This window comes from Danio aesculapii, chromosome 16 (assembly GCF_903798145.1).
Source record: "Danio aesculapii chromosome 16, fDanAes4.1, whole genome shotgun sequence".
Taxonomy (NCBI): Eukaryota; Metazoa; Chordata; class Actinopteri; order Cypriniformes; family Danionidae; genus Danio; species Danio aesculapii.
In genome coordinates, this window is record NC_079450.1 from 35095891 (window position 1) to 35115845 (window position 19955).

The following is a 19955-nucleotide window of genomic DNA, read 5'->3' on the forward strand; positions in this document are numbered from 1 at the left end:
TCATGGTGGGGGTCAGGTCAAAGGGCACGGCTCTGGGGAGGAGGAGTGCTAATGAGAGAGAGTATGACATTTTAAGGTACTCAAGTTCTTCAAAAGGGGTTTTAAAGCAAGACACCAAAGTAATAGGGTAAAAAGAAAAAAGTTTTCACTATTCTTACCAGCTGATTGACTGAATTGCAACCTTTTTTGTATTACAAGTTTTCTAAAATGTTACTAATTTACATACATTTCTTGAACAAATATCTGAACATTGGTTCATAGTGCTTATTTATTTATTGACTTGTTAAAGTCATGTTTTACAGAAGGGATTTAGGGAATCTCTTTCATCACTCCATATTTCAGAAAATTTGCTAACAGTCAGAATAAAAGTACAGTGCTCAGCATATATAAGTACACCCCTCACAAATCTATCTTTTAAATTCATATTTTAAGAGGAAGCTAGACAATATTATATTTGTGCATATACATTTAGTCAGTACTGAAGCCAAATCTAAAGCTTATCTAACAAAATAAAGAGGAAAAATCCAGAGAAGCAAAAAAAAGAAAAATTTAGATGAAAATGTGTAGGTTGAATTTTTTTTGCAATATTTTGCTTGAATTTATTTGTATTATTCTTATTATGTATTCTTGTATGTATTATTTTACTGTATTATTTGGCATTCTAAAGATAAAATATTATTTTAATAAATATATCTGTTTAATAAATCTGTTTTGTTTAAATGCACCAAAATACAGTGCCTATAGTCACTGAGAAATGGATAAAAATATTCATTTCCAGAATGGGGTGTACTCAATTATGCTGAGCACAGTAAATGTTAACAATTGTTTGTAAAATAAAACGTTATGTATGCAAATATCCCTTGGTAAAAACTTTTAGAATACAGGTTAAAATAAATATAGCAAAGTTTGTTGTAAGCACTTCTGAAGTGGAGCTTTATGGCTCAGTTTAGGATGATAAACTAAGCCATGAGTGTATATAAAATAAGAAAAGTGCATATACAATATACAAACTGATATAACGCAATAAAATAAACATTTAATATGTTTTAATATATTTTTTCTTCCCAAAAGAATGAAGAAACCCACTTTAAGAAACCCCCCTATGGGATATTTTACCAGAAACGTCCATTTTCACTTATAAAAAAATGTAACAGGGCTTGACGTAAGCTTGTTGTCCTCAAAACAAAAAAATTTAAAATAGAAAATCATACAAAACAAGCATAAAATGATAAAATTCAATGATAGAACATATCCTTGATCACTGCAGTTTCTCCTCCATCAAATGATGCCACTTTTCCGAGTCAGAGCCTTAAACGTGTAATGCACGCATTTGGTTAAATTTAATGCAAATGTAACAGGACTGAAAGAAACACGGGGGCAATTGCAAAACAGTCTTTATTTGTAGAATTTATTTATAATTCCATGTTTTTATAATCAATTGATGTGAATAATAACAAATTGAACTTGCTATTTCTGAAGGTTTTTTTCTCTAAATAACAGTTTTTAGCAGAACAAAACTATTAAAGCTGTGGGTTCAGTTTGTAAAGTGTTTTTAATAAAGAAGAAAAATCTGAGAACCAAATTAATGACATGTTATATTATAGAACATATTATAGAGCAACTTACAGAAATCAGCCATCAGCCCAATTGGGCTGCCCAGGTGGTTCGGGTGGTTCGAAAGACCTAACTCCTGACAAAGGTCCAGATATTTTTCCTATTTCGACTGCTATGCCATCATCAATTGTGGAAATAACCCATATAATGTTTTAAGACCATGCAGACCATGACGTAAGTGAAGTCATGTTTAAATTGTTTTTAATTCAAATGGCCAAATTCTGACTCAGGAAAGTTGAATGTGCTGTCCAGCTTGTTATTTGTCTAATAAATGACAACAGGCTACATTTTTTAATTATATATAATGCAATACTTTTGTATTTTTAAGTTTGTACGTTTTTTTACATGTTTATTATAAAACTTAAGGAAACATATTCATTCCTACATCAAAAATTGTGGTTTTTAAACCATCCGTCAAGCTAATCCAGCTAAAATAGTGCTTAAAATGTCACTTAATATAGTATTTAAACGAGGCGAATAACTGCCAAAAAAGTCCACTTTTTGAGAAGAACCACCCCTTTCACCAGGCTGGCTACAGGCCTGCTAAGAAAAGGCAACATTTCTCAGGTGCATTAAAAAGTGTGATTTGTTTCCTCCAGTCTATCGCCTTTAGTTTTTATAATAATTTTATCCGTAGAAATAAATTGCACATGAAAAAGTACCTTGAATTCTCCTACCTCAGCGTGCACGAATGCGTCTCTGCATTTCAGCAGAACACCGACAGAGGTCGCTGGACAATGCTTAAACGTGTGAGGACTGCGCTTGTGAGAGAGCTTGAATCTGTCTACAACACTGATTATGTAACGACTTCTTTGCTTCTCGAAGGAAAATTCACAACGGACATTTATCCTGTGAATGTAGATGCACGCTTCAATGCGTCAGTGCTTCTGAAAGCCTTCTGTATATGACCAACACGAACCAACTCGTTTGAAAATCTCTATTTGCATTACAACAACATTTTTAAAGTACACTACCTAGTTTTCCAGCGTGGTTTATATAGCTTTCAGTCAGTCACTAGTGTGTTTGTCCTACTACTCATCAAGCACGGGGTTAGGCGAGTACGTCAGGCCACGCCCATTCCATCCAGCTGGTGGCAACATGCGTGATGACTTCATCGCTGAGTTTGATCATTGGCTAGTCGACGCGACGCTTCTGGCCAATCACGCGGGGATTCGATGACGTCACCTACAAACTCCTGCAAGCGTTGCATGGACGGGGCGGGGCTCAGCGGCACATACGTTAGAGACAGTGGAATGCGGCGCGGTGATTGGCTGTCGCGCACGAGGCGAGGGGCTGTTGCTGAGAGAAAAGCGAGGCAGAGTGGAAAAAATCGAGAGCGTCAACAGTGGCCACAAGCATAGTAGTGTGAAAGTGAATTGTTTAGTCAGAGACCCGCACGAGGGGAACGCTGAGATTAGCCGAGTGATTTTGCATTTCTCATAACTGACTGAATAACTTTACAATAGCAAACAGTAATTTTCTTAATTAAATATAAAAGTTGATTATTTCTTAAGTTTAATTATATCTTAATCAAATAAGTTTAAAAATAAAAGTGTTTATCTTGATGTCGTTTATGGGAAACGCACGTTTATTAAAGAGCGCAGACTCGTATCGTGTTATTGGCCAGCGCTTCTTGAACACTTCCCTAGTGCCCGCCCACACCCTGTTCCTATGGTTCCCAGCGCTCTCATTGGATACTGTAACTTTTGGAGTGAGCGCCGGCTTGCTATCTAGCCTCCCTGCGATTGGCACAAAGTGCCTGTCAATCAAAGCGAGGAAGCCACTAAGAAACACCCCCGAGTTTCTGCTGTCAAATCCATAGGCTACTGTATCAGCCAGCGCGCTCTGATTGGCTAGCCACGCCAGCTGTTAGTGGTTCATTCACCATTTTGTGAGTGTAGTGGAAAAGGGATTCATATAGTTTTTAATCCCTGCCTGAGTTGCTGTTGGGAGGGGGGCAAGGATGTTTTACGGAGGACTGATATAAAGTAAAATTCCCGACAGACAGAAGACACACATGGACGTTGCACGCCACTTCAGTCCGAAAAGAGAAAACGCATCTGCAATTTGCACCGTAAATTCATCGGTTTCCTCTTAAGTATTTCTGCTGGTTTGGTAAGTAGTTACTACTCAAACGAACATTACCGGCAAACCGTGTTTTAGGCATGACTGTTGCGTGAAAACGACAAAGCAGCTCACAAAAACATCAAGGAAAGACCTAGAGCAAAAAGAAGGGAGGGGGTGGGGATGCAGAGTTAAACTTTGTCAAATGTTTTAAAGAGTAAGCTTTCGACCAGCTTAATTTAATAACTTACCCCATTCCGAACTGTTTTGCCTTAATGGCATGAGTTTGAGCAACTTGACGAGAGCAGACTGGCACTCGTGCACTGCGTTACGCACTGGCAGGATTACGCTCGAGGAAGGATTGCACTACAGTACTAGCGGAGTAATAACGTCACGGCACCAATGCAAAAACAAACAAATTAATACTTCATTATTACTCGGATTAACCACACGCGCTGTCGTTCTCGGACGTCTCATAAAGGTGAATCATTCGCAACTTTTGCTGCATGCATGTACGTCCTTATATTGACATGGGCAACCTTTGCGTTGTGTTTTTGCACGTCAGCGCGACTGTATTTGTGCACGCTTTAAAGCTTTCTTTTACTATTTTCCAAGACGTTTCTTGTTTAATCTCGCTTGTGTGAGAGTCCTTGGCATAGTACTACTCCTGTGACATTGCGAAGCGAGTATAGTACTACCACCGGCGGCTTTCGTGCGCATTCTTCTGACGGTACGCTTTTTATTGTTGTGCATCATTTCTGTGGCTCACACATTTCACAATATGTCCTTATGGTAGTATTTAAAAAGCATTTAAATTAATATTGTAATGACTGCTTAAAAAGTATCATTCAGTTCTCACAGGCCTCCTTGATTAAGGTTTTTTTCATGGTACACACACTCTTGATGTTTTTTAAAGAGTGTCTTCATGATGATGGCTGCATAAACACCAATCCATCAGTTCATTCTTCATCAGGTTATCTGTGCCACTTTGCACGCTTAGCAATGGAAGGTGTGTGCCACGGAGGACCTTTGCTCCTTTGAGTCATGGTGGAGAAGCGAGAGATTTGCTGACTGATGATGGTGATGGTGGTGGTGCTGGATGTTGTTTTGGGCAGCTTCGCTTCTACGTCACACCCTACATGTACTGCTTCAGCATCCATATGGCGCAAGCTTTGGTACCCATGTTTATCTCCTGATTTCAAAGTGCTTGAACTCAGGAGCATGGCATGTGTCTCCGATGCCTCTTGTTGTGCGCTTGTCTCTTGAGTTTCTCCATGTTTTGCTGTTTCATGTGTGTGACTGTAACACCCCCTTTGTGACCCAGTTAAAAGTCCAAATAAAGCAGGTAATACAGTTGGAAATGGTCGTGTTTGGGGTGGAAATAGCACCCATGCATGCCCCAGAGCTGCACGGCACTGCACTGCTGCAGCCCTGCACCCTCCTGAATGCCCCAGAATGCACATTTGCAGAACAATCTGTGAATGAGCACAAATTCACTGTTGAGACGCAATGTGTTGTTTGGAGTGGGCAGATCGTTGACTTCACACTCATTGTGGCGTCGTGGGTTCTCCTTGTTGTTTTCATTTGATATATATATATATATATATATATATATATATATATATATATATATATATATATATATATATATATATATATAAATGTTTATTTTGCTTCGTAACACTGCGGTGGAGCGATGCACTGTAAGACTTATTCTCCAATTTAATCCGAGTAGTGTGACAGGCTGGCACACTGGCATCACAACTGCGTGTGAGTCTGTGTCCCCCTTTTCTGCCGCACATCAGTCTGAATATATAGATAGGTGCTTTATTGACCCCTGAGGGGAAACATAAATGCACGGATGTATTTTGAGCAAATTTGACATTAACAGTTGCTCTGCTGACAACTGGTGCACCTTGAGCAGTGAGTGTGTATGTGTGATATTGCGTGTTTGAGCTTGGCATTGGCGTGTGACGCACAATTCATCAAGGTTTTACATTTAAAAAATGTATAATTATGCAAAATCTCTCTTAATCATTGTGCCTTGTTAAAATTTTAATATCACATTTTCATTGGGGTGAACTGACAAATGCTAATTTGTTTCACCCTAATAAATGTGTAGCTACGGTGAATAAGGAGAAGCAAATCAAGCAAATTTAAAGAGCCTCAATCTGAAGAAATAGTCATTAATTCTGAAATAAACCATTTGACCTTTTAGGATCAAACAGCAGCTGAGTGACGGCTGAAATATCTTGTCCATTTATCAGCAGAAGTGGAGTGTGTATGTGTTTGTGTTGTTTTGAAGTGGATTAAGATCGTAATGATACAGCAGTCGTTGGCCTGAGGATGAGGATGGTAGCTTTTATTATCGATGTTCACACAGAACACAATGACGCTTCTGCTGAAAACCTTGTGCTCTGAGTGAGTGTGTGTGTGTGTGTGTGTGTGTTTGGATTGGACGTCTGTCATATGGCTGATATCAGAGTTTTTCTTGCTTTAGTTAGAGTTTTAAAACAGGTGTCATGCTAATATTCAAAATGCTGAGACTCCGTTTGACCAGCTGTCGTCACATAGGAGTCAAAGCTGTCATGAGAAGCGGACCTAGGATTAGCCGTGTGTGTGTGCGCCGTTTTGCATCACTATTGTTGCACACGTTAAATATAGGAAGTGGATATAGGTTTAGCTGAAAGTGTGTGTGTGTGTGTCGTTTTGCATCACTATTAATGCACAAATGTGTCTGATTGTTTTTAGTTACACACATTTGCATTTGTTATATAATTCAGGGTTTTTCTTGCATAGATAAGTACAAGAACGCGACCTCCATCAAATTTTGCACCTCCACCACTTTTGTCCAAAATCAGACAGACAATCACAGCTAACGAAAGGCTCCAAGCGATGCTCAAGCACTGCTCATGTATTTAATTACGTTTAATGTTAGGCTTTTTAAAAAAGATAATGTTTTATTGATAAGATTACAAGAATAATGCTAAATGTGTTTGTTTAATGATGGGATACCCTCTCAGCCTCATTTTGAGCCAGGAAAAACCCGGTATAATTATTTTCTAAAAATATTAACCTGGACGTACATGCATATCACTGATTGCTGTAAATTTATGCTAGATCTAATTTGTTCATTTGAGATTTCTACTATTGAATTTGCTATACAATAATTAAAAAAATATATTAAATTTTTATAGATGCTGAATTTATACTTGCTTATTTTAGATACTTAATAATTACTCAGTCTTTACTTTTCTCCAGTGTTTTTCTATTTAACAACTAATTCTCACTCTAGACATTTTGGTTAGCCATATATAATAATTTAGAAAAAGATTTTAAAAAAATTTTTCTGCATGATTCTTAAAAGCCTTTCACAATTTAAGGCCTCAAATCAGAGCAGAAAGTCTTAAATGATTTTGTATATTACAAAAAAAAAAATGATTATATATAAATAAAAATGTTTTGCCATAAATTTAGCATATTTTTGCATATCTTTCTGTATGTTTTTCATTACGATTAAACATATCTAAATGAATCTACTCTCAGAAAAATTGGTACAATGTTGTACCAAAAAAGTTAAAAAACCCTTGTCATTGTGGCAGTACCTTTTTATGGAACAGAATTGTACCTTCAGACAAAGAAACAAATTTGTACCATTGCAGTTTATACCTTTAAGGACATGATTTGTACCGTGGGAAACCAAAATGTACTTTTAATTTTTAAAACCTGCAGATACAATATTGTACCTTCATCAAAGGTACAAATCTGACCCATGAAGGTACCACTACAGTGGCAATACACTTTGTACATGGACAGTGTCAAATGTGTTCCTTCAAGAACTATTAAAAGGCATTTTGCTATATCCAAAATGCATCCATTTATTTTCAGTAAATATAAAACATCAAATACATTTTTAAACAATGTTTCAGTAAAACTAAAAGTTTCTTTTTGTGTAAATGCACCTTTTCCATTTACAATATAGAAAAAAAAGATCTATTTTTTTGCGAAATATTTCTCCACACTTTCACAAAAATGTTACAGAAATACATTCACCCATGTTCAACATAAAACATTTTTTCTCCAGTTTTCACACAATACATTTGTAATCTAAAAGTTAATTTAATTTACTTAATTTAAAATAGAAATAGAAAAGGTTTTTAACGAGTTATACACAATGTTTGATTAGCATAAACATTGTATATGCCGGACTTTAGCCAGTCCACGTGAAAAGTGGAAAGCAAATTGATAGTGGATATCAATTATGAAAATGTATCTATCAGAAAATGCTTACCAAGCATTTATTAAAAATGCCTTATGTTTGGTTAACAATACAATAGTTTTGTTTTACCAGTAGTTTTGTATTATAGAACTTAATAATGAATGTTCATGAGTTTCTTTAAACATATGCTTCTAAATGATGATTCATGTTTTAATATTATTCATAAAATCACTTTGCCTTTCCAGTAATATTTATTTTCATAGATATTGTAATAAATAAGGAGTTGTCCTACACTTATGTACCTTTTTTATGAGAAAAATTGTGTACCTTCATTTCAATTGTACCATAAAAGGTACAGAACAGTATCATAAAAGACCGTTTCTATCATAGATACAACTTTTACAAAGGTACAAAACTGTTCCTTAAGGAACAATATTTGTACCACCGTGTACCTTTTTTTCTGAGAGTGTACAGTTACTTGAAATTTTACAAATTTAAGATATTATTTTTCTGAAACAAGAACAAATACATTTAACATGAGTTCTTTTAGATTAGATTTAAACTGAAAAAAATACAGGGTTCAACACAATTCATTCATGTTGACCCAACATAAATCGATTAACTTAACACTTTTAACAAATTTATGTGGATTGAGCATAAAAACATTAAGTTGCCCCAATGAAATTGTGAATTGTGTTGTTTCAGCTCATTTTAAATGAGGAGTTTAAATGAGAAAAAAAAATATTTTGTAGATTTTAGATTGAGTTCATTGGCAGATACTTGCTCTGGTTTGATCTTAAAATCACTTTATTTATTATTATATATTTTGAAGTAGGCAAGACTTATTATTTAATGTAATTTTGATTTCCAAATATCTCCATTGACGAACAACAGAATGTAAAGTAAAGGTTAGTTCCCTGACCTAGTGCTTTTTTGTTGTAAAAATGAAGTAATAGAACTGTATGCAACTGCATTTTTTTCTTTGAAGTATTGCTAATGTAACTCACTGTGTGCACCCTATATGAATAAAAATTTTAGGGAACATGTTGATGTTAGTTGTTCTATTCAAATAATTTATCACATTTGTTTTACATTGTCTAAAAAACTCCATCAAGTCAAAAAAAAGACCTTCAAAAAAACCTGAAATAACCCTAACCTGTATTTTTTTTTAATTTTTTTTTTGACAGCTGAATGTTTTTAGAGTAATGAAGTCCATTGCCAAACTGCATATAACTCGTGAAGACGTACTAAAGCAGCAGTACTAGTTCTAGTATCAATCTCAACTTGGCAAGTTGTCCGGCATGTTCATTTAATCTAGTTCCGTTGATTTGAAAAGCAGCACATTTGAAAAACAAAATTCCCCTCTGTGAAAAACCAACAAAGGACGCTGTAGGCCAGAGACGATAGACGATTTAATCATCAACCTTTTTTCCCTGCAAAATGTCAGTGGTTCAAATTCATTAGGAATAAATCTTAAGCTAAATAGGGATTTTGTGGTTTGTTCAAGTAAAATAAAAAAGCATCACATGTTTCCAGGATTGTAGGTTGTGCAGTTTGACATCATCAGTCTTGTGTTTCCCGAACAGGAATTTCTGGAAGCTGCAGATATGTCAGAGTTTATGCAAATGTAGCAACACTTAACAACACGCTTAAGCTGCATGGCTGAGAAGATTATATATGATGATGGTCTGGTTCAGATTGCTGTGATAAATTTCCGATCATGGGTATAATTTGCAGAATGTTGTCAGCCATAAATGAGAAGTTGAAAAATCATTTGCATTACTAAATCATAAGCAAACGTATAGGGCTCGTGTTCGCTCTCCTTCAGTTAAGCAGCATTTTTGCTTATCATATATTAATAGAGCAAGGACAAGGACGACACGGCATGTTCAGAGTTTGTGTAAAAGATTATCATATACTTACAAAACTACAAAAGCTCTTTGGTTTTGGGATATTTCATACCCTCACTTTTATGAGTTGTATTAATTAAAATAAATATTATTATGATAAATAAATATTAAAATAAGTTGGATATTCTGTCACTTTGGACTAACTGTTTGATGTTCGATTAGTTTCATTATTGTGCTTTAGATTTTATGTAAATAATATGTGCAATTGGGTGATTAAATGGATATAAACTTATCCAACAGATTTACACTATGATTGCTACAGTATATCGTATAAATAATTCTGAATGTTGTTCTTGAAATGAGAGTAGTTCTTCGGTATTGTATTATTATGAGTCACTTTTTTTTAGTGTATAGATTTTTTCTGTATTTTAAATTATTTTACAGATCAGAAATGTTTCTTTAGTATTTTTGCCTACAGTTATTTATTTTTAACCTCCTTGTCAAAAAAGACATTGGCTACTCGTGGATAGGTCCACACGGAACCTGCGCTTGCAGAAATCCACAGAAAACTCAGCAGAAAATTGCAGATTTCCACACATTTTTGAGCCCATCATTCAATCTGTTTATGCTGGGTTCCACACAATCAATTCGTGTTGTGACAAAATCAAGGAATTAAGTTAAATTATTGTTTGTTTTTACAAGTTTAAGTGGGATGAACATAAAACAATTAAGTTGTCCCCAAAAAACTGAAGAATTGTGTTGTTTCAGCTCATTTTAAATACGTAGATTTAACAAACAGCTAACGTCAGTAATTTCTTGAGTGTGTAATATATATTTTATATTAATTTCAGTGATATTATTGAATTAATGCATATTTTTAGATGATTTATGTTCAAAACATTTTGTAAAGTAATATAAGCACTGTTAGCACTGTCATACCACAGCAAGAAGGTCTCTGGTTCAGGTCCCAGCCGGGCCAGGTGGCATTTCTGTGTGGAGTTTGCATATTCTCCCCATGTTTGCATGGGTTTTCTCCTCTGTATGGGTGTTTCCCAGTTTTGGATTGTGGCTAAAAGGGTATCCGTCACTTAGAACATATGCTAGAATAATTGGCGGTTCATTCCACTGTTCTGACCTCTGATAAATAAGGAACTGAGCCGAAGGATAATGAGTGATATATTCTGTCTTTATAGTAGATATATTCAACTTAGGCACATTCTGAAAACGTACCACTTTCCGCTTGTTAAGTCCAATACTCATTTGAATAGAAAAAATGTCCGTTTTAGTCATATCACTTTCAAGTGAATTTTATATACAATCAGTCTCTGGACTTGCTGCATCACACATACCAAAATTTTAATAAATTATAAAAAATGTATCACTTTCTGGCCATCGGATATTAGGCATGGATATATACATTGCGATCGTGATTTTCGAAAGTATTACATCACTTTGTAAACATTTATTATTTCCATTTGATGAATCTCCCCATACAGTTTGACAGAGCGCTTCGACCCAGAAGCCGCGTTGCGTGACGCCACACACAAACAAGCGGATATACATTTCTGGAGATCGCAGAATACGTCAAAGCAGGGAGCTACATTTTTTGCAGTTTTTGTTTTCGCGAGGCCGCTGTGTACGCTTTTTCAGATCTCAATTTTTTCTCGCGAATGCCATTTGCGCCTGCTATTTTCATGTAAATCAACCAGAGGCCACTGTGGACTGACTGACTTACTGACTGACCAACCGACTGATCCCCCAACTTCCTTAAACCCAACCAATAGTGCTTTAAATAGCACTGCTTGACCCGGACAAACTCTACTAGACGCTACTGGACAAACTGGTAGTGGGAAAGCCGTCCATATGGAGGTAAGTGGTCGGCTGGTAAGCAAGAAAAGGAACGACATCATACCGCCCCCTAGAGTTCGTTTTAGAGATGAAATACAGCCATACGTAGCTCAGGCTACATAATTTGTGATCTCCAGAAACGTATATAGGGCTACGTTTTCAGAATGAGCCTATGTTGGGTATATTGGTCACACTTTACAATAGATTTTCATTAGTAAATGTATTTATTAACACAAACTAATAATCAAGAAGACTTGTACAGCATTTATTATTCATATTTAAACATTTACTAATACATTATTATAATCCAGATCCATGCCTGTTAACAATATATAATACACACTAACAATGAACAATGAACTAATGTTAACAAAGATGAAGAAATACTGTAATTAATGTTTTGTTCATTGTTTGTTCATGTTGGCAAATAGATCGACTAGCATTAACTAATACAAGCTTATCGTAAAGTGTTACTGATATGAGAGACCTTCTGTGGTTTTGTTTACCAAACAAGTTGTTCTAATCGGATTTGAGTTGTAAATGCAAATTAGAATGTAAGAAGTTATTATTAATGTTTTTAATTGTATGTGTTTCGTTTGAAGTTCACGTACTCTCGAAATAATTCTGCATACATTCGCAGATAAATAAAAAGCACAGAATTAGAGAAAATAAAGTCCACAGATTGTGTCTGGCCCTGCTCATAAGCACTTTTCCTATTGTTTTGACATTGCCAAGACTTTCGGACTCCCCATGAGAGCAAATAAAATGGTAAAAACATGATAATAGATTAAGCTGAGAAGAGGAAAAACTGATAATAGTGGAATTTACTCTGAATTTTGGCTTGATTGTGTGACAGTGCCATGCTGACTCGTACATTGTGCTGTGATTTGTGCATCTAAGTAGGCTAATGAATTGTTGTGCAGTTCCAAAAATAATAAACTATAATGAAAATCTTCTCACAAATCCACCATCTGAAATATGTGGTGTTAAGATCTATAATTTTGATATCAGCCTAACGCCGTTATTTTCTTTGTAATATTCCATGTAGTGACGAGGAAGGAAATCTCTCTCCATGGCAAATAAACAGTTTAAGGTCAGTAGGAACAGTGGGTGGGGAGTCTTCTGGAATGACTCAAAGAATCCCCCGATTCTCCTTTTAAAGCAATCTCTCGCAGGAAAATCCTGTGCGTGTTTTGTTGGTGTGGGAGTGTCTGTTTGCACATTTTTTGTGAGTGGGTGGGTGTGTGGAATAGTAGGGAGAGTGAGAAACTGAGCGCAGAGGAGTGATTTCACACACGTGTTTGTGTGTATGACTGGACGAGGACAGGATGGTAAAGGGAGACAATAGCATAGAATGCAGTTGTATGTGCAGAGGAGCAAATGTTTGCGTTTGTGTATTGCATTGTGACAGCAGATGCTAAATATGTCTATTTTTGCATGCATAACGTATGTGTTTGTGTCAGAAGAAACACACACTCACACACACACACAGGGGCGCCTGCAAATTCACGATTTGTACGCTCTGCTATGGATCTTTCTCACTGAATTTGATGTACTGAGACTTTTTAGTTGTGTCATAAAATAAACAGATAAATCACAACTTTGGAACTAAAGGAATTTTGCACACACTGATTTGTTAATTTGGGCATATCTTCACATCAAGGACATACAATATCAGAAGCACTTATGACAAATGTATAATCACTGTTATTTAGATGGTAAAAGCATATACGTCTGTTAATTTCATGATCTTTTTTATTTGAAGACACTTGAGTGTAGACAATATATGCAGATTTTAATTAGTTTTTATCAGCTAACTCATGTTAAAATAAACGAATGCATATATTGCCTTTTGCAGTGGGTTTATAATGAATGAGACCAAATTATAATTTGACATACTTTTTTGTGCCATAATAAATTGTGGACCACTATGGACATATCATTTAACTTTTTTCTGCTGTGTCATGTTTTCTGTATTTCGACACGTTTATCAAATAAAGTATTTATAGTGGAAATGTATAGATTTTACTTGACGTTTATTTTCAGTTTAGCTATTTGATAGTTTGTGTTTTGTAATTTATTACATCAAAATCTGTCATGCACAAAAATTCAAAACAGATATTAGAGTTATTCCTGCAAATATATTTTTCTTCTGGTGACTCTCTATGACAGTGGCATTCCTTCCATATATACAGTGGGGAAAATAAGTATTGAACATGTCATGTGTTTTCCTGTGAATAATATTTCTAAAGGAGCTGTTGACAAGGAATTGAACCAGATTTTGGGGAAAAAAACTATACAAACATGAAAATAAAACAAAACAAAAATATGAAAAAGTAGTTATGTGTAATAACAATGGAATGACACTAGGAGAAAGTACTGAACTACTGAAATGTGTTTAATACTTTATATAAAAGGCTTTTTTGGGAATGGCAGCTTAAAGACGCCTCTCATATGGAGAATGAAGTCATGCATTGCTCAGGTGTGAGTGTTTCACAGACTTCATCAGAGTGTAAAAATCTTGATGGTTCTGTGGGTCTCGTCTAGCAAATCTGATCTTTAATTTGTATTTTATATTGGATTCAAGTCAGGTGATTGGCTGGGCCATTCCACTGCTTGATTTTCTTTCTCTGAAAGCATTTCAGTTTCCTTGGCTCTTTTGTATCATTGTCTTGCAGAAATGTTTACCCTGGTTTCATGTTCATCATCCTTACAATGTAGAAGTTGGACTGAAGCAGCTAATATTATTTTACAATGACGAAGGGCAGAGGGTTGCTAAATAACTTCTGAGAGATTTCAGCTGCTGTCTGGGCTTTCACTTTAATAATCTAAAATAATTAGATTTGTTTATTTGCATATATGGATTTCTTTGGTTGTTACCAACATAAGGGGATATTTTCAAGTCAACAGCACTTTTAGAAATATGTTTTCTGAGAAAAATGGTGACGTGTTCAATATTTATTTCCCTGTTGTGTGTGTGTGTGTGTGTGTGTGTGTGTGTGTGTGTGTGTGTATATATATATATATACAGTTGATGTCAAAATTATTAGTTTTCCCCCAGTTTTTCTTAATTTCTGTTTTACGGAGAAAAGATTTTTTCATCCCATTTCTAAACATAATAGTTTTAACAACTCATTTATAATAACTGATTTATTTTATATTTGCCATGATGACAGTAAATTATATTGTACTAAATATTTTTCAAGACACTTCTATACAGCTTAAAGTGAAATTTAAAGGCTTAATTAGGTTAAGTAGGCAGGTTTGGGTAATTAGGCAAGTTATTGTATAACGATGGTTTGTTCTGTAAACTATCAAAAAATATATAGCTTAAAGGGGCTAATAATTTTGACCTTAAAAATGTTTTTTTTAAAGTCTTTTTTTTTCTAGGTGAAATAAAACAAATAAGTCTTTCTCCAGAAGAAAAAATATTATCAGACATACTGTGAAGATTTCCTTGCTGTTAAACATAATTTGGGAAATATTTGAAAAAGAAAAAAAATTCAAAGGGGGGCTAATAATTCTGACTTTAACTGAATATACAACATTACCTTCATATGATAGGAAACTTATTATTTGTTTTTAAACATTCAAATTGCAATTAATAAGTATTAGTGTTCTTAAAATTAATAATAAAAATACATTTAAATGTTTTTGTTTTTTGAACTGGAAATCTAAAACATGGATCAAGACTAACATTGCCCCAAGATGTTCAACAAATATGATTTTAAGCGTGTCTTAAGCAATATACTGTAGTTAATTTGTTTGTTTTTTAATTTTAAATTAGATGAATGCACATTGATCATTTTCAGAAAAGTACAGTATATTGGGGAAAGCAGGTTGAATGTTTCCTTATTGTACATATTTTCTCAAATTCATTTTGCACATTAAATGTGCTTATGTTATTTATTAGCACACTCATGGTCTACTGTTTTCAGCTATCTTTGTGTACTTTAGTATATCTATATAATGTTGATATGATCTAAACATCTGCATATATACGGACATTAGATGACACGATGTCATTAACCTTTACAGGTACACATCACTATTTCTACTGTTTGATAATATTTGTACACATAGAGCAGTATCCCTAATTACTATACTGACAACATGGTCATTTCTCTTTAAATGTCTTTCTCTTTCTCTGACTCTTTTTTTCTTGTTACAGGTTGTTGTGAGAAGAAGCAAACAAAACCTCAAAAAGCCAATTAAACGGGAAAAGAGAAAAAAGACAAAAGGGGAAAAGGAAACAGTTGCCAAACAAAAAAAAGAAGAAAAAAAATGAGGCCACCAAAGAAACAGAGAGGACGATCCCCTTTATCAGCAAGAGGAAAAGGAACAAGAAAACGAGGAGGCAAACTCGACGGACATTCACAAACTACACCGCCTGCACCTTCACACCAGAAATACACTCCGTCCAAAGAAGAAAGCTCTCAGGACAAGCAAATCAAGAGTAGCAACATGACAAACAGTGAGGGGTTAAAAGAGCAAATCAAAGAAAGGACAATGGAAACCTTGAAGTCTGAAGAAAATGCAGTAATTGTAAATAAAGCAAAAAGCCCCAAGAACATTAACACCAAGAATTTAACAGATAACACAGACTCAATTAAAATAGCCAGCAATGCACATGAAAATTCACATAGTAATAGCACAGACATATGTAACACAAACACTCAAAACCTTAGCACAAACAGTAAAAGTAGCAACCAACATACAAACAGCACTGCTAGCAATACACAGAATACAAATAATATAGGCAACAGTTTAAATAAAAGTAGCTCTTTCAGTGCCAACCACACTTCCACCACACTCTCCAGTCGAAAAACAGCTACTTTCAAAGCAAGGGTGCCCAAGAAGAAATATATGTATGAACATCAAGCTACAAGTACCTCTCCCATTAGTTCAAAACCTGTAACCCAGCTCACTCTTCATATCAACCATCTAGGTTCTCCACAAAATTCCATTTCTCAGAACACTACTCCTGTAATCAGAAATGATTTATTTAAAGCCAATACTTCTGATCTGGATGATAGGGGGAATAGTAGTAGTAGACAAGAAATAGCCAATATAGCAAGCACAGAGACTTCAAAAGGAGACAGATTTAAGGGTGACAAAAGTGAGGTGCCTTCTCAAGTAGAAAAAGTGATCCAAATGGTGGAAGCAGATGGATATGGGGAGCAAGCCCCAAATTCTGTGCGTTCATCATCCACAGACACAGCCAGTGAACACTCTGTGGATCTGGAGGTGCTTGAGCCCACTTGTATGCAACTAAATTCAGGGAACCATGTAAGAGCATCAAGAAGATTTAACCTATTGAACAATTCAACGCTGTCTGTTGTCCTGTCTCCAAATCACACACAAGTTGAACAGGGAGGGTCTGCAACAGTAGCAGAAGCCCTAGCTAAAGGACTGAAAAACCAAAGGGTGCTTGCACGAAGACGACCAAGACGTAATTTAAAAGAAGATGAGAAGTTAATCAAGGAATGTATATTTATATGTGGTGTGGTGAGAGGGTCCAATAAAGAGCAGTTGAATGTAGAGTTGCAGATTAATGGGGAGGGTACACTCCTCTCGTATCCATTCCATACATTAGTAAGTCGTCCACACCAACCCATTGACCTCATTTTAGACGCCCCACCCCCAGGAAATGAACTTGTGGAGGTAGGGACGCGTGTTTGTGTGCCTTATGGAGGAGATAAAGGAAAAGAGTGGTACAGAGAAGGTGTGGTTGCTCAGGTAGACTCTCATTCAGCTTGTCCCTACATGGTGCTTTTGCAGGAGGAGTTAGAGCAAAAGAAGGAGAGGTGCAGCAAGGAGGAGACAAAACAGACATCAAGTAGTGTATGGGTTGCTCGCCAGAACTTGCGCCTCCTTGTTCCACCATGGGATGGGGTTATGCGAGAAAAAGAAAGAGAGGAGAGAGAGCACAGAGAGGAGATAGAAGTTGAACGAGAACTATGTCAGTTAAGTGAGGGAATGGATTTGGTAACTGCAGGTCCACCTAGGGAGAACTGCAGATTCCCATCTCCAGACACAGGGGCTCATCGTTATGAAAGCACACTTTCATCTTCCACTTCACCAGCAGTTGTGATGGTAGCAAACAATATGTTTGGCTTAGCAGCTAGGGGAGAGAATGAGGGAACTGAGAGTAGGGAAAGAGTTAGAGAACGAGAACATGAGCGAAAGCAATTGCAGACTCCAGAGGTGGACATGGAGGTTTTGCGACTTAACATGGCACCACTCAGAGATAGTGGAGGACCTTTAGTCTCAGGAGGACCAAAAGCAGGAGCTCCTAATCAGCACAGACAAATTCTTTCCAAACCTCCTGGGTATCCAAGTCCTGTTACAGTGGTGCGAGGCATCTCTGGGACAACTTTAGGAAGTCCACAGCCAACCCCTTCATCTGTAGTTTTAGGGCCAGACACTCACCATAACACTCACCATATGCCTCCTTCCCCAAGCTCCAGAGGTTCTCTGACACCTCTGGAAAAGACTCCTACACCTTCACAGACCTCCACCCCAGTTCCAGGGAGTTCTGCCTCCTCTGCTTCTTCCTCAAGGTCAAGGACACCTTTGTCAGCTGTCCAACAAAAATATAAGAAAGGCGATGTAGTTTGTACACCCAATGGAATCCGTAAGAAGTTCAATGGAAAGCAGTGGCGGCGGTTGTGTTCACGAGAAGGCTGCATGAAAGAGTCCCAGCGTCGTGGCTACTGTTCTCGTCACCTCTCTATGCGTACCAAAGAAATGGAGGGAGCAGTTGGAGAGAGAGGAAGTGCAGGAGGTGGAGAGAGTAGCTCAGGGACTGTGACCCCGTCAGACCTGCGGGGTCGTGCCAGCAGTGAATTTGAATGGGATGAGACTTCTCGTGATAGCAGTGAGACAAGCAGCCGAGGCACTGACTCACGTCCACGTCTTGGCTTGCCATCGCTGCTTCCTCAGGATTTCTCTCGTTTTGACTTTGATGAATGCGAGGCTGCAACTATGCTGGTATCTCTGGGTTCAAGGTCTGTAACTCCTTCATTTTCACCAATTTCAAATCAGTCCCCATTCTCACCTACACCTTCTCCATCAGCTTCGCCACTTTTTGGCTTTCACCCTGCAAATTTCAGTCCAATTACAGCCTCTCCAGTTTTGCCTCATCGCCGCCATAAACATCCCAGTGGCACCAACAGTGGTCTCCCAAAACATGGAACAGGAGGCACAGAAAGGGAGAAGGACAGACACTTGTCTGGTATAGTGCCATCATTCCACTCCAATCTAACCTTCACTGTACCTATGAGCCCAGGCAAACGCAGGACGGATGCCCCTCCTCCCCCAGTTCCACTATTACAGGAATATGGCAAGCCTGATCAGGAACAAAGCTGTCGTGACCCTTCTCTTGTAACAAACCTTTGCATTATCTCTCCTCAGACCACTACTGTCACACACCCCCAAAGACTGCTTTCAACCACTGCCTCTTCTTCACCAGCTTCTCCCCTAAGCCTAGAATCAGGTTCACAATGCACCGTTTCCCAGCAGCCTTTGAGAGACTCTCCAGTAATAGTGAGAAATCCTGAGGTTCCTTTAATAAAGTTTACAGAACTCCCACTGGCTAGAGTTGCAGAGGTGGACAGGACCAGTTTCACAGAAAACAGCCAAACTGGTGTACATCCAGAGACAGGGCTACAGGTTCCTGTTCCAATTAATGCTGCTTCCACTAATGGCTCTGTCCTACTGCAGAATCCCACTTCAACTCTTGTTCTAGTGTCTACTACCTCTTCCATTCCAAACCCTGCAGGTCTACCTACGCAACCTAGCGCCACCTTAGCCTGCATATCAGTGCCTAGCCCTGTTCCAGGGGCTGGTCTAATTGGTGCAGATGATGGAGGGGGACAAGATAAGAGTTGCCCAGTGACACTCCAGCAGCCGGTTGCTTGTCACCCTGCTCCTACTGCACTGCTGCCACTCATTCTTCCCACAGAGACCTTACATCCTGTGCCATGCAAAGACATCATCATGGGGCGACCTGGAACTGGTAAGAGAATTTTATATTTACATTTAAAGCTAACACTAAGGTTTAAGCTGTGATTTGCTGCAATGTGGTTTTGCTAGGCTTGCATAATCAAACACACACACACACACAATATTGCGAATGTGCGTAAACCTGATTTAATAAAAAAAAGAGACTATATAAAAAGAGATTTTTCACTTGGTAATTCTGGTTGGTCACTCTCGTTGGTCATTTGAGACCTTTCCTTCTCCTGTTGAGAAATGTTTATGTCAGTGGTTATTAAGGCTGTTTGATTAGCAGCACTGATTGATTTCTTTTTTCTTCTATTTTTTGCAAGAGAAAAAAATCATACAGATTTGGAAGA

The 19955-nt window shown here is 37.0% G+C and overlaps 1 protein-coding gene across 2 annotated transcripts in view; it reads left to right on the plus strand.

The window, feature by feature from the left end:
- The first annotated feature begins 3522 nt into the window (after positions 1–3522).
- cicb (capicua transcriptional repressor b) overlaps positions 3523–19955 on the plus strand; it is a 65183-nt gene continuing 48750 nt past the window's right edge. Inside the window, exons 1-2 of one of the 2 annotated variants that reach the window (XM_056475986.1) lie at positions 3523–3729; positions 15767–19615. In XM_056475986.1, coding sequence (XP_056331961.1) covers positions 15880–19615 — 3736 coding nt within the window. In that variant the 5' untranslated portion in view covers positions 3523–3729; positions 15767–15879. The remainder of the gene's footprint in view (positions 3730–15766; positions 19616–19955) is intronic. The other variant, XM_056475987.1, reaches the window with a different exon arrangement.